This window comes from Trachurus trachurus (genome assembly GCF_905171665.1).
Source record: "Trachurus trachurus genome assembly, chromosome: 11".
Classification (NCBI taxonomy): Eukaryota; Metazoa; Chordata; class Actinopteri; order Carangiformes; family Carangidae; genus Trachurus; species Trachurus trachurus.
The window spans coordinates 19,797,306-19,810,944 of NC_139904.1; the positions used below are offsets into that span (position 1 = coordinate 19,797,306).

At 44.8% G+C, this 13,639-nt stretch overlaps 1 protein-coding gene across 1 annotated transcript in view; it reads left to right on the forward strand.

Moving 5' to 3' along the window:
• The window catches only part of sdc3 (syndecan 3), a 44,134-nt gene that overhangs the window by 16,518 nt on the left and 13,977 nt on the right, over positions 1-13,639 (forward strand). Inside the window, exon 2 of the mRNA XM_083981846.1 lies at positions 13,152-13,239. Coding sequence (XP_083837972.1) covers positions 13,152-13,239 — 88 coding nt within the window. The remainder of the gene's footprint in view (positions 1-13,151; positions 13,240-13,639) is intronic.

The following is a 13,639-nucleotide window of genomic DNA, read 5'->3' on the forward strand; positions in this document are numbered from 1 at the left end:
TAAAAAAATACTGAATCAAGTCAGATAGCTTATTTTCTTAACATATGAAACCATGTAAGAATAGATAATTAGATATATATAAAGTTGTCCTGCCATAAGGGTGAGTGGAGGTGGGTTTAAGAGTAAATACAAAATGGGATTACATATTATTAGATTGTCTGACTTTTATTTTAGATATAAAACTTCATGGCTACAACAGCTCTAAAGAAAACTCATAGAGGAGCCCAGTGAGGAGTCTTCTCGACATCTCTTAATCCCCAGTCAAAGCAGACTAGAACTGGACCTGGTCCAGCTACAGTGCAGGGCGGATTACACTGAGCTACAGGTTAGCAATTTAACTAACCTATAATGATATTAATTAAACAGACGCTTCAGAATATGAAATACCATTCATACATCAGCTGAGACGACTGGTGGGAAAAAAACAGAATCAACCAAATGTCACATTCCTCCTACGTTTCTCATGTTGGCTCAAGAGCATCCGGAGTCTTCTGACAGTGATTCGTTAGCGGTAATCAGTAACTCATGATAAATATCTTATTAGGTCACAAACATCTTGTCTGTTCAGCCCATTAAGACACGGACCATATGCTGCTCTTAGACTCCAGTCCGTCGCCAGATCTCACAACCTTCGTAATTAGTGTTCGATATCAGGGGCTGTTATGATAGGGCGAGAATCAATCGACTATCTGGCCGCGCCGGCAGTCTCTTGGCCTGCAGTCATTGGCTGGAAACGGCTCTGAGGCTCCAGACTCACTGCACCTTCGCCAAAGTCAGTCGACCAATGGGAGCGAGCCAGGAGAGCGTAGCAAGGTCAGCTGCTCGGGATGCCCCCGGAGCAGCAATTTGTTTACCTCCTCTGTGTGTGGGTATGGTATAATAATAATACACATCACGCCCTCTGCACACACACACACACACAATCGAAAGGGTTGCTTCTTTCCATCCCAGATTGAATTACACAAGGCTGATTGGATTTTTCTCCCCTGCATCAAAGACAAAAACACTTCTCTCTTGTTCTCCACCCTCCCCGCCTCTGGGTCCATCATCCCCCCATCCCTCACAGATTTTTCCCCCTCCCCTCCTTTTTAAGTATTATCCATTTGTACCTTTCCTCTCCAAAACTCTGCCTTTTTATGCATTGATTTTTGTCCCTCTCCTTGTCATTCATCCTTGGCGTCTGCACAGTCGCATGACTGTCATTAGCCTGATTACACAGGCTGTAATTACACGATGCTGCCTTGTGACTCACATCACTGTATATGAGCAGAAATGTGATTCTCATCATCGTCTGTTTGTGTGTGCATATTTCCGTGTGTGTGTGTGTTAAGGTTTTCGAATTGGGGCTGAGAGGAGACCATTGATTACCGTTTTTGAGTGCCCCCCTCTCTGGCTCTCTGCTACACAAAGGCATCATGGTCCGCGGGGTGCTCTCTCTCACACGCAGCCACATTTCTGAGCCCCTTTGAAAAGTTCCTTAGAAACACGAGAAAAGTTCCAGCCACAGGCGCCACGCCCTCCCACTGGCCCTGCAGAAATAGGCCCATTGAGCCAGGCTATAATCACACACATACACCAACACACACATACACACACACACACTCTGACACGCACACACATAAATCTGCATTCAGCCTCGCTCCTTCTCCTCTCTCCCTCTCTCTCTCTCTCTCTCTCTCTCCACCACTTCATGGAAGTAGCCACAAAAACGCAGTCATTGACCCACCAGCCAACCAGCAGCATTAACTGCTCACTGCAACGTTTCCCTACTAAACATCGCTACTCTCACCAACACACGCACACACGCACACACAAATCCTCGTAAGCACACAAATGCACGGCAGCGTATTGTTAAGTGTGGGAGCAGCACTTGTGTCAGAATCTCAAGGCATTTCTGGCAGCAGGACAGTGACACACACACACACACACACACACACACACACACACACACACACACTCTCAGAGATGCATGTTTCATAAGGTCATCTATAATGGAGGAGGATTCCACGCAGAGAGGCCTTTTGTGTGTATGTGTGTGTGTGTGTGTGTGTGTGTGTGCGCCAGTCCTCAGATGTGGTCTCTAATCCTGCTGGATTGTCAGATTAGTGTAACAGCTGGGTCCTACATCCAGATATACATCTCTGTCTCTATCATCCCATCCTCCCGTCACACTGCTCGTCTCTACTCGGGCCAAGAGATGAGAGGATCTATGCATTTGTGTGTGTGTGTGTGTGTGTGTGTGTGTGTGTGTGGTGGTCTCACAGCTCCAGTCCATTACACGGTCTCAGGCCAGCTGATGTGTCACTACACAGTCATGTGACCTGTACCGAGTCTGTGGCACGTCTCGGTGTCAGCTGCTCGTTTTGTGGGGGAAGTGGAGACATTACAGGTTGAACACACTCTGCCTCCCAGGGGCTCGGGGTTGCTGCACTTTCAGCCCCGGTCAGCTGATCACACCGCAGAGACACACACACACAGGCCTCTTTTCAGTATTGACAGTCCTTTCTATCCTAAAATGTCAAACAAACAACAAGCATACTTCAGTGTTTTTGCTTGATTTATTCTTCAGACATGTTTTTAACCATTTAAAAAATATTCTGCTTTGATTAAAACTTTATATAACATTGTTTTCCCTCAAATAAAATGTAAAAAGAAAGCACTGTATGTTTGCACTGTATCAAACCTTTTGCCCCGCCCACCATCAGCACCACTCTTAGCAGTAGGTGGACATGGTTTGTCAGCAGTGTAGTCAGTTATTTCTGTTGTTTGTTAGCTTGTAACAAACAGCTGCTGTTCTAATGCAAACTGGTTGGTGCCAGAGCAGAGAGAGTCAGGATGGTCGGCGTTAGAGGAAACATCAGAGGCACTTGGTCACATATTTGAGACCTTAGTCTGCCATGACCATAATCAGCGACTTGTGGACCCATCAGAACAGTTAGCTTCAGGGCCGTTGTATAGGGGAGAAAGGTGATGATAATTCTTGGTGCCCAGCGCCCAGTAGGGCCTACAAAAACCCCAGTAGTCTAATCTTTGTATGACTGAATTATTCTGCATGAGACCCTGACTAATACTCATAGTAATGCTGCATTAGCATCAAAACAAAGTAGGCTAAATAAAAAATAATATAAATACATATATAGCCTAAGAATACGTAGCCTAAGAAAAAAAGTGGAAAAGTCAGGGGGCAGGGGCCCACTTTAGTATTCTTTCAGGGGGCCCAGAATTCCTAGCAACGGCCCTGGTTAGCTTACTTGGGCATCTTTTATTTACTAATGTTTTGGTCTCGGTGGCTTCTACTGGGTTTACATTCACAGTAACATGATACAGTTTTTGGTTCAGGTGCTTTCGGGCTATAGTGACCAATTACCGGTAAATAAAATCAGATGCCTGAATCACTTCCTGTGAATTCCCATCTGCTTATAGCCTGGCAACCTGAATCCTGCACAGAAATGGACCCTGACGCCGCCACTAACAATGAAAACCACAGGCCTACAGTATAAAGACAGGGGATCACTGAAAAGGAGAAAAGACAAATGTATACGTTGCTAGAAAGAGGTCAGCATCTGTGCTTCTGACTGACATAACGCCACGGCTGATTGATGAGGGGAAGGCATTTTCTCTTGTATTTTTTAAGTGATTAATTTAAAGCGAACCTCAGTTTCTCAGTTGGCAGACTTCCATAATCAATTGCATAAAACAAGGAGGGCAGGGGGCCTTCCACCTAATGAGGATTAATCGTGAAGCTAACAAAGAAGCAAAAGCTGTGTAGTGACTGATATGAAGTAATGCTCCATTGAAGGTACACTGTACATTACCGTCACCCCATCCAGAGTCTATTGTTTAGTGACAGATACTATATTGAAAGACTTTGTGCATGAAAATGGATTTAAATCTCCTTTCACTGATCCAGATGCATGATTTTTTTTTTATTCCTCCACTGTGCACCTGTTCTCTCCCTGCATTTCTCTGACCAAGCCATTCATTGTACCATATTTAGCGAAATCAGGGCTCCCCATAAGGGCATTCATCACTTGGATCATCTTTGTCCCTATAACTCAGTGGAGAAAGTTAATATTAGAAAGGTAATATTAGTGCTTGGATGCTTTTTTCAGCCGTGGTTTGGTAGCTGCTGTGAGACGGCTTTAGGGGCCGGAGTGGGGCTGGAATAACAAACAAGAGCCAATGTAACGCCATCCTCCCACAGGTTTTGTACGGGGGAATTAATACGACCGGCGTGGCTGCGATTTGGATCAGCTACTGCAGCGCAATCGGGAATTTGATCAGCAGAAAAGAGACTAAAAAACATCAGAGGGAGTGTTTCACTCATTTCCTGGCTGTGGCACATGAGCATGTTTACAGTGTTTCGCTCGACGGTTCACATTCATCGGTCATGGGGAGCACTCGTGTGTGAAAAAAACTGAGACAAACATGCAGGAGGAGATCAGAAATGTGTTTGGCAAGGGACTAAATCAGTATTTCTACCTTCCCACTCAGCACTACTTTAAGCATCATGTCCACAAGGATCCTTTTGGCGTCGAATAGCAGTTTAAGATTATTACATATTTAAAAATAACACAAGCAGCTATGAATGTTTGACTTTAATTTTTTATTCTAAACCTCAAATAAGCCTGAACATCGACATCCAGTATACTTTTTCTATTAATCCCCATGTAGCCTGATTTTTATCCAAGACACCCAAACCCAAAACCACTTCCCCGTCTTTTTAACATCTAATCAGTGTAAAATTACTCAGCAGGATCCTTTTTCGCAAAAGCAAAAACGATGCTCACTGATGAACCCCTGCTGCAGCTGCTACTGTACAGATTCTCCTGACACTAAATGATGATTTAACTTTAAAATTCGGAGCTACTTTACTAGGCTCGCTGCCAAAAAAAAGAGGCCTGAGGGGCTGCAAATAGTGATCATTTCACAGGAGGAGACATTCATTACAGACATTACATCCTTGACAGTAAATGTATGTATTAATAATATAGCTGGGGAATCATTTTGATGGATGCTGAACAGTTTCGAGCCACAGAATGAGCGTGGCTGATGTAAGGTTTGACAGCGTTTTATTGTGTGGAAAAATTCTTGCATTGTTATTGTGTGACGGTAGAGAACAAACCCTGATTGTGAAATCTTACCTCATGTCATCTCAGTTCGTATAGTTTGGCTTCAAACATCAAGAATTAGCTTGGAGGAAACATTAGGATGAAACTATGATTTGACCCCTTTGGCTCGTAAAAAGAGCCTCCGTTTGAAGTTTCGAAGTGGTTTATGGGAAGCTAAGTGAAAAATGGCCCGATGTCCCGGTCACATTTTTGTATCGTGACCCCTTTAATATCCAAGTCATCAGATGTAGAGGTTTCATTTCCTTTTCCTACTTAGCAGGCTTCTCCCTGAATGGCTCACTATGTTTTCTTTGCGTACTATAGTGTTTAGAGCAGCTTCTGTGTGAGTAAACCTCATTTCTATTCATCTGTTTTTATGCGTTTGTAGCTTGTGCATTAGAAAAAACAGTGCGGATTTGAATATCACAAAAGTTTTATTCATGCTTGGCTGAGATGGAAAACTTTTACATTACATATTCACACAGATTTAGATTTTCTTTTTTTTTTTTTTTCTTTTTTTCAGATTTTGCACTACACGCTTCTGAGGCGCCGTCTTCATCCCAAACATAAACAGAATCGTTTTAAACCAACAACAGAAGTTCAGAGTTAAGATTCACCTCTAAGATACACTGTAAAAATATGTATAATGTATAAGGGTAATCTAGTGAGCAGAGGGGCCTCTTCATATGTCTGAGCCCAGGGGCCCCAGTGTCTGTTTCTTGTGTCTGCGAACAAAGGTGTGTGTAACTGTGGGGCTTTAAATCACCTGAGCAGACAGAGACAGGATTTCTATGACCCCCTTGGCTGCAGCGTGCAGGTGTTAGCTGTCTGAAGGTTCACAGTGCACACATGACGTCAGTGCTAAAAGATACTGTCTCGACATCCGACCGGTCTGTGTGTCTGTTTGTCTGTTTGTGTGTGTGTGTGTGTGTGTGTGTTTAAGGTGTCATCAAGTGTGTGAAGAGTGCGACTGCACAGAGGCTTTCTGTGCTAATCTCTGCTGAAGGTGGCAGGTGTCTTAACCAGGCCATCACCTGGTAACCCACTCAGACACACATGAACTAACACACACACACACACACACACACACACACACACACACACACACACTGCCCTCTATCTCTCTCACGTCTCCTTGTCTGACTATAAGTGTGTTAGCGTCCAGCCTGGCTGCCGTCCAACCTGCCCAGCTGGTACGGGAGGAAGTGCAGGGTGGAGAGTGAGGCGAGGCATAAAAGCGGAAGATGGAGGGAGATTAGAGGTCACCACTCACAGGGTCACTCACGCCCGATTATAGTAAAGATATCGGGGCGTGGAACTGCGCAAACGGCAAACGGCCTTGCAGCGTTTCCCGCAAGTGTGCAAAAAAGCGAGCGGGAGCATGTGCCAAGTGTTGTGACCCCTTTCCAGGTAGAGAGCTATTAACAGTCCGCCTCTGTCAGCGGCGCAGCACGGCTCAAACTCGGCGGCCCTTATCGGAGCCGGTCAGACGGCTGTGGAGAGGAGCAGACAGCCGTGAATCAGCAGCTAGTTTACAAAGCGTGGGTGCTCCACCTACAGTGAATTAAACTGCAGGGAGGTGGAAAACGTGGCCCGTGAAGATCACTTTACCTCACGCCGGCCTTGATCTGCCTCTCAAATGTCTGCTTGATGATTATTATTGTTTTTTTTTAAGTCACAACTGTCATGATGTGTTGGCGCCGTTGACAGATTCGGCGTCCAGCCACTTCAACTCAGACAGGACACCCACACGGAGGTTTAAAACAACCAGTCGCAATGATAGACATTTAGCCCGGGGAGACGGCTCGTTGTTGGCAGTTCAGAGACGCACTGTCTACACGGAGCCTGAAATACAAACCGGTAATGACCATTAACACACCGAGAGTAACCTGCACCATCCACACGCAGGAGGAGGTGAACTGGGTGATGGATACACAGCTCAGTGTTGTTGCATAGAGACAAAAGCAATGTGAAGTGTTTCCATGCACCACCAGTGTATTATTGGATGGTTCACCTGAAGAACCAAGAGGAGGCTCAACAGACAGTTGTATATGACACAGTGGCGTTGAGGTTAATCTGACCGATGGCAAGATGTTAAGTGGATTTGGAGGGAGGACAAACATTTGTACATGAACTGTGTCTTTCTTTTCCTGAGAAATGCGACTGTGTTGTTATTATTAAAGTCATAGTGAAATGGAAGTTGGAGCTTCTTTATCTTAAGTCGTGTGATGTGCTTCTGAGGGAAACAGAATATTTATGTGAGGGTTTAAGTCACAAATGAAATCAAATCAAATCCCTCACTTTTTATTGGATCGCTAAAAACTGTGCTGGGCTTATATAGTGCAATACGGAGCTGAGTGTTGGCAGTTTAAGACCAAACAAACGCAAGTGAATATTACGACAACATTAAGATGCTTTGTCGCATTTAGCAGTGGCAGCATCAGAGAGCAGAGCTCTCTGGAAATGCAAAACAAAGTTTTTGCCAAGTCAAATCTCAAATCCAAGCGCACACCTCCTTCTATGATTTTTTTTCTCAAAAATCTTTGCCAGCTTCTACAACCCACCAGCTAACGATAAAGTGTGATTTTATGCAATTGGCAGGGTTAGCTAGACGCCCTAAATCCAATTAGATTGCCGTTTTGTGTATATATCCAGTCGTGAGCTGAAGGGGAGCCACCAAAAATAAAAATGAAACAATTAGAGGTTTAATGAAATCGCTCACAACATATAGACACATACATCCAGAGACAGTGCTTCATTTAAAGGGATTACTAATCAAAAGGTTTGTAGTGTTAACACACTAAATTAACTGTGGCATAAGAAAATGGAGGTGACGGCAGAGTGTTGGGTTGTGTTTGTGTCCCTGGTTCTCCTTCAGCTCTGCGGATGCAGTAAACGGAGGGACAGGCAGACTGACAGACAGAGGAGTGGGACTCACAGACGGTGCCAGAAAGCAGAGGGAGAATTCAAACGGTCGCTCACAGTTTGGGAGCTCAGAGATACTGCCGGTCTGCCGCAGTCGAGAACATTCGCCCTGATAAGATCTCACATATTAAAAAGCACAATTAGCGATTATTTCCTCCGAAGCAGAGAAGCATTACATCTACTGTATCAGGAGCTTAAAGTGTGTGCGTGCGACGTGCGTGTGCGTGTGCGTGTGTGTGTGTGTGTGTACTCCAGGCATTGTGCATCAGCAGCCGCAGCCTCTCGGGTTACTGAGGAATGCATTTGAAGTCAATCACAATGAAGCTCTCTATCTGTCCAACTAGCCTGAACTAAACAACCAAAAGTCATCCTCGGATCACACACATCTGCCAGCTGCTCCTCCACCAGCACTGTGTGTGTCTCTCTGTGTGTGTCTCTGTGTGTGTTGTTTGGCGATTCACTGTGTCTATATAACTACCTCTACTTCCTATTGTTATCTGACTTCCTGCATCTTAGTGAACGGCATACACCCATTGTTCCTATAAAACACACACACACTCATATGGTCTTTATCTTTCCCACACTGATGCTGGTAATTGCCATATAGCCTACCCACACACACACACACACACACACACACACAGACCTTCTCACTGCGAGGGTGCTGCAGGGTTGCTGCTTTAATATCAGACGCTCACACACTTATGATCTTGTTTTTTTTTTTTTTTTTTTTTCAGTCTGATCCTAAATTAAAATCTGGAACAAATCATCTCCTGTGGAATATTAATATCTGTGAAACCGCAGCATTGTCAGCTCAGGTATAAAATCCTGGCTCACACACACACTCGTGCACACAGCAGCTGTAATGTATCGGATAAAACGTATAGTGCAAAGCCTGATGTCAGCTTGGGATCAGGTTTCTACCTGAGTCACCCCTCGGAGGACACACCTGTGTTGGAGTAATCTCACACTCTGACAAAGCAAACAAAAACCAATTCTTTAAGCTTTCTCTTGCTCGTCAGTGTAATGTTTTCCCCTTCTCTTTTTACACAAGTATCCATAATTATATATTCCACGCTCCCAGATTGTTTTAGAATGACTCCAACTGGCAGCGTATGTCTTACAATGGCACCGCTTCATGCGTTGCCAGAAACCAGGATTGCATTCACCGCGCAGATCCAGCGGAATATGGCTGTCATCTTACAGTTTCCTTTTATAAGAAATGGGAACGAAATGCAGTGGTGGAGGGAAATTGAGGGCAACATACAGATGATTTTGGCCCCGGGTTATACGTGCGGTGGAGGAGAGCTCGTTGCGTCTCATTGTGGTTAGTTAGCAATGTGGCGCAGACTGAAAGTACAGCTGTTTATAGATCTTGAAATGGAGGCAAAATGCAGAGCTGGCCCTACTCAACTTCCCTAAAATCATATAAAACACACACACACCCGAACATACACACACACAGATAGGTCTAAGGGATATTTGTGTGCGCATGTACACACACACCACAAACAAAACCTGTGATTAGACCCACTCAGACACACACACTGTAATTACACACAGTGACGCACCACTGTCCGCCATACCATGAAATCACACTTATAATATTGTGTCATAAATAAAACATGTCGAGGCGCACAAGGCGATTATATACGTCTGTTACTGTAAAGGTTAGGGTAAAAATAGATGATGCACACACATAGTGTACGCACACACATAGTACACGCCACTGAAAATAGACAAACAGCAGACTAGCAGCTCCCACTGCAGATACAGTGGGGTCCTGGAGGTTGTTGTGTGTCGGGGACTTGTAAAAGGGGCCCCTGGGGTGGGGTGGGGGGGCTCTGGTGCCGCCTTGGGGGTGGGGTGTGTGTTTATTTAAGTATGTGTGTGTGTTTTTCCGAGTCACGCTGAATTTAGTGGGCTTGCCTCGAGATAAGAAGTGGAGTTTAAGATGAAAGGAAAATGGGGCGAGAACGGGGGGATACAGTGGCACAGAGCTAGTGAATCCAGAGGAGGGGGCAGGCTGGGAGGGACAGCACATGGGGAGGGGGGCAAACTGTTTTGATGTGGATTTTTAGGTTGTTTATTTGGTGTTACATAACACCTTTGCTAATGTAGTTAGCACTTTTGTGTGTGTGTTCGTGTATGTGTGTGTGTGTCTGGTAGCTTCTCACTTGGAGACGGGAATTTCTGTGAAAGGCAAAGGTTGCCCATAGCAACGGCCTTCATTGTAAACCCTATCCTTGGAATACAGCACACACGCACACATACACGCACGCACACACATTTGCACCATGTTCACACACTGAAGCGTCTTTTCAGTACTTTTCGGCACTTTCAGGGTTTTGGATCGCCAGACCTTCACAGACACACACACACACACACACACACACACACACACTCTCGCACACAGACACACACACACACACACACACACTCTCCTTCTCTTTCTCACACACATTTACAGTCGAAGCGTGAAGCACACATACTCTCGGCCTGCCACTTTGTGGAGCCCATATACTCTGTGTGTGTCGAGGCTCCAAACATCTTGAAGTCAATTTCATTTTCTGGAGGTACATATAGCGTTTCAGCTCCACCTCACGCTGAGACGTGATGGACCGAGATGCTCGGGTTTCTAGATTCCATTATGCTTTTATTGGCTTTTAAAGGCATCAGGTTTCCTCTGTCTGGAGCCGGGGAGGAGCTTGTGTTTGTATGTGTGTGCATGTGTGTGTATGTGTGTGCAATTAGCATCACAGAAGCTAGCTCTGCAGGGCCTCAGGATGGGCTTAAGATTTCTGAGGAGATAGGTTTGCTTTGGTCACATTTTGAGCAGTGGACTGACTGTTCCCAACACCTGGGGGCAAAACGCAGCCCTTTGTTTTTTTGGCACCGAATCACTGTACGGCTAAATCCAGAAACAAAGTGCAGTAATAAGCAATCAGATCCTGTATTCAAGTAAATGGAGCAACACCACACTCAGAATATACTGTATAACACGCTGCATTGAACATTTTCTACTGTTACTGTAGAATAGTATGATGAAAAGTATGTCATGTGTAAGCACAGTCAAGATTCTAGTAAGTACATTTGTTTGTTTAGTTTATTAAGGGACAGTATGCAATGACATTAATCATTTGCAGAAAACGAAGAGATGGTTGCACCAGATTTAGCTCACAGCTAATTTCCATCTGCAGTCCCAACATATAACATATAAAAATACACAGAAAACACAGACCACAAACTACTATACAAGGGAAAACCTGATACATAGAATGGCACAAATAGACAACACAGAGACAATACAAAAACACAGTTTCCACATCTAAAAAGACCAGGTCAAGTGCAATACATTTGAGAAAGGTGTACCCTAACCTATATGGTATAATGTTTGTTTCCAGGTACCAACAGGAAAAGTACTGATTAAAAGTGTTAAATACTATAAATTAGATAATTTTAGGTCTCGTCACTGCTGTCCTGACGTGTAAAGGTGATGTACCTGGTAGAGGTGGGTTTAAGTGAGTGGAACATGGAGCATTTCCATGTGTAATGTAGTGGAGTAGAAGTGTATAATCAAGTGCTTCAAGTATTTAGAAATGAGCACACAGTGCATAGTATTTGTTTGAAGTAGTGAATCCAGACCAGAGCACATTTCACCACACAGAGTACCTACATGGCTGAAATGAATGGAGCCACGGTAACAGTTTGAAACAATCTGCGCCGTGTGGTGTAGTTTTTATCATTGCGCAGCAGTATGAGTGGTGTCTCCTAAGTGCATGCATCTGGTAACGGTATCAGTTGACCTTGTGTGATGGCTAAAGCCGCTGAGTGCTAAAGTGTGTGTTTAAACATCGCAGGGATGTGGGATTGAGGTTAAGAGCCAGGGAGAGATGAATGAAGAGAAAGGGGAGAGGGAGGGATCAGCGCCAAAGTGACCGGAGGCTCGAGGTCATTCCTCCTCAGAGGTTCAACCCACCCACCCCCCAAACGATCCACAACTAATCTCTCCTAACCTGACCCTGACGGAGGGTCGCCGACCATGCTCGCACTTTCCCCCGCGTGGACGTGCACGAAACAGACCCCTGGATTAGAGCGGAGTGATGAGCAGAGAGGATGTGGTGAAGAGATCCATGAGAGACAGTTACAGAGAGTATTATTAGAGGCCAAGAGCTGTCAGAGCGCCGCTGTAAAACTCAAATATACAGCAGCGGCCTTTCAAAAGAGGCTGTGACGTTCTCCACACAACAGCCCCGAAACGATTTAGCTGCAACAATAGTGATGACAGATTTAAGCAAAAGCAAAACATTCGCTTTTCCCACCTTCTCAGATGTGAGGAATTTCTATTGTTGTGAATTTAAAAATGTTTTGCACTGCAGGTGGAGCGAAACAACAATTTCCAGACATCACAGTGTGTTTTCAGCCTCTTTAGCCTTACAGACCCATGAATGGAAATGATGAGACCTTGGTCCAGACTCAAATATCTTAACTACTGGGCGATTAACTGCCTGACAGTTTGACAACAGATTAATTGATTGATCTCATATGTGAGTTATTTGCTGCTTTTGTGATCGCGAAATGAATATCTTTAAGGTTCGGACGCCTGTGAATGCAAATTGGAAGATTTTATAGACTAAACAATTAATCAGAGTTCCAAAAAAGTTATTACGCTGTAAATCAATAATGAAAAAGATCGTTCCAGCCCGGGTTCAAAAGTTAACAGCTTTCCACCGCTGCTGCGCTGCTTTACAGTCTGAGCATCACTTGCAGCTGACACATAAGACTAAATGAAACCCCTCTCTCCTTAAAGGCTTTGATGTTCCCCTGCCAAAATCCCGGCTTTAGATCCACTCATTAACTATGCTCCTCCACGGAGTCAGACAGACAGGCAGATGTTGGCCTGACCACCGTAATGCGGCCCGCAGCTCCGCTCAGACAGTGGTGTGCACGTGTGTGCGCATGTAATCTGCCAAAGTGGTTTGTCTTTCAGATGAAATGACAAACAGCCCAGTCATTCATGATGAATAACTCTAATCTCTGTTATCTGTACCCCCCCTCCTCACCCCACCCATCCCCCTCCTCACCCTCCTCCTCCCGCCTCCGTGTCTCCAACAGGGACAGACGTGGCCCAACGATGACGAAGGCTCGGCGAGAGACGATTTCTATGACGATGAGGACCTCTACTCAGGCTCCGGCTCAGGATGTAAGTGTGTGTGTGTGTGTGTGTGTGTGTTCTTGTACTTACTACGTTGCGAGGACTGGAACAAGTTTTTAACCAACAGAGTGAGGACATATTTGGGAAGTGAGGACATTTTGGCCGGTCCTCACTTTTTCCAAGGGCTGTTTGAGGGTTAAGACTTGGGTTATAATTAGGTTAAGAGTAATGATTAAGGTTAGGCATTTGTTTTGGATGGTTAAGGTTAGGGTAAGGGGCTAGGGAATACATTATGTCAATGAGTGTCCTCACAAAGATAGCATTACAAGGATGGGTGTGTGTGTGTGTGTTTGTGTGGACGGGGGGTGTTACAGAGTGTGTGAGGTTACACATTCATGCCCTGGTTCTTTCAAGCTCGACAGCTGCTCGGTTTCAATCTGCTGACCTT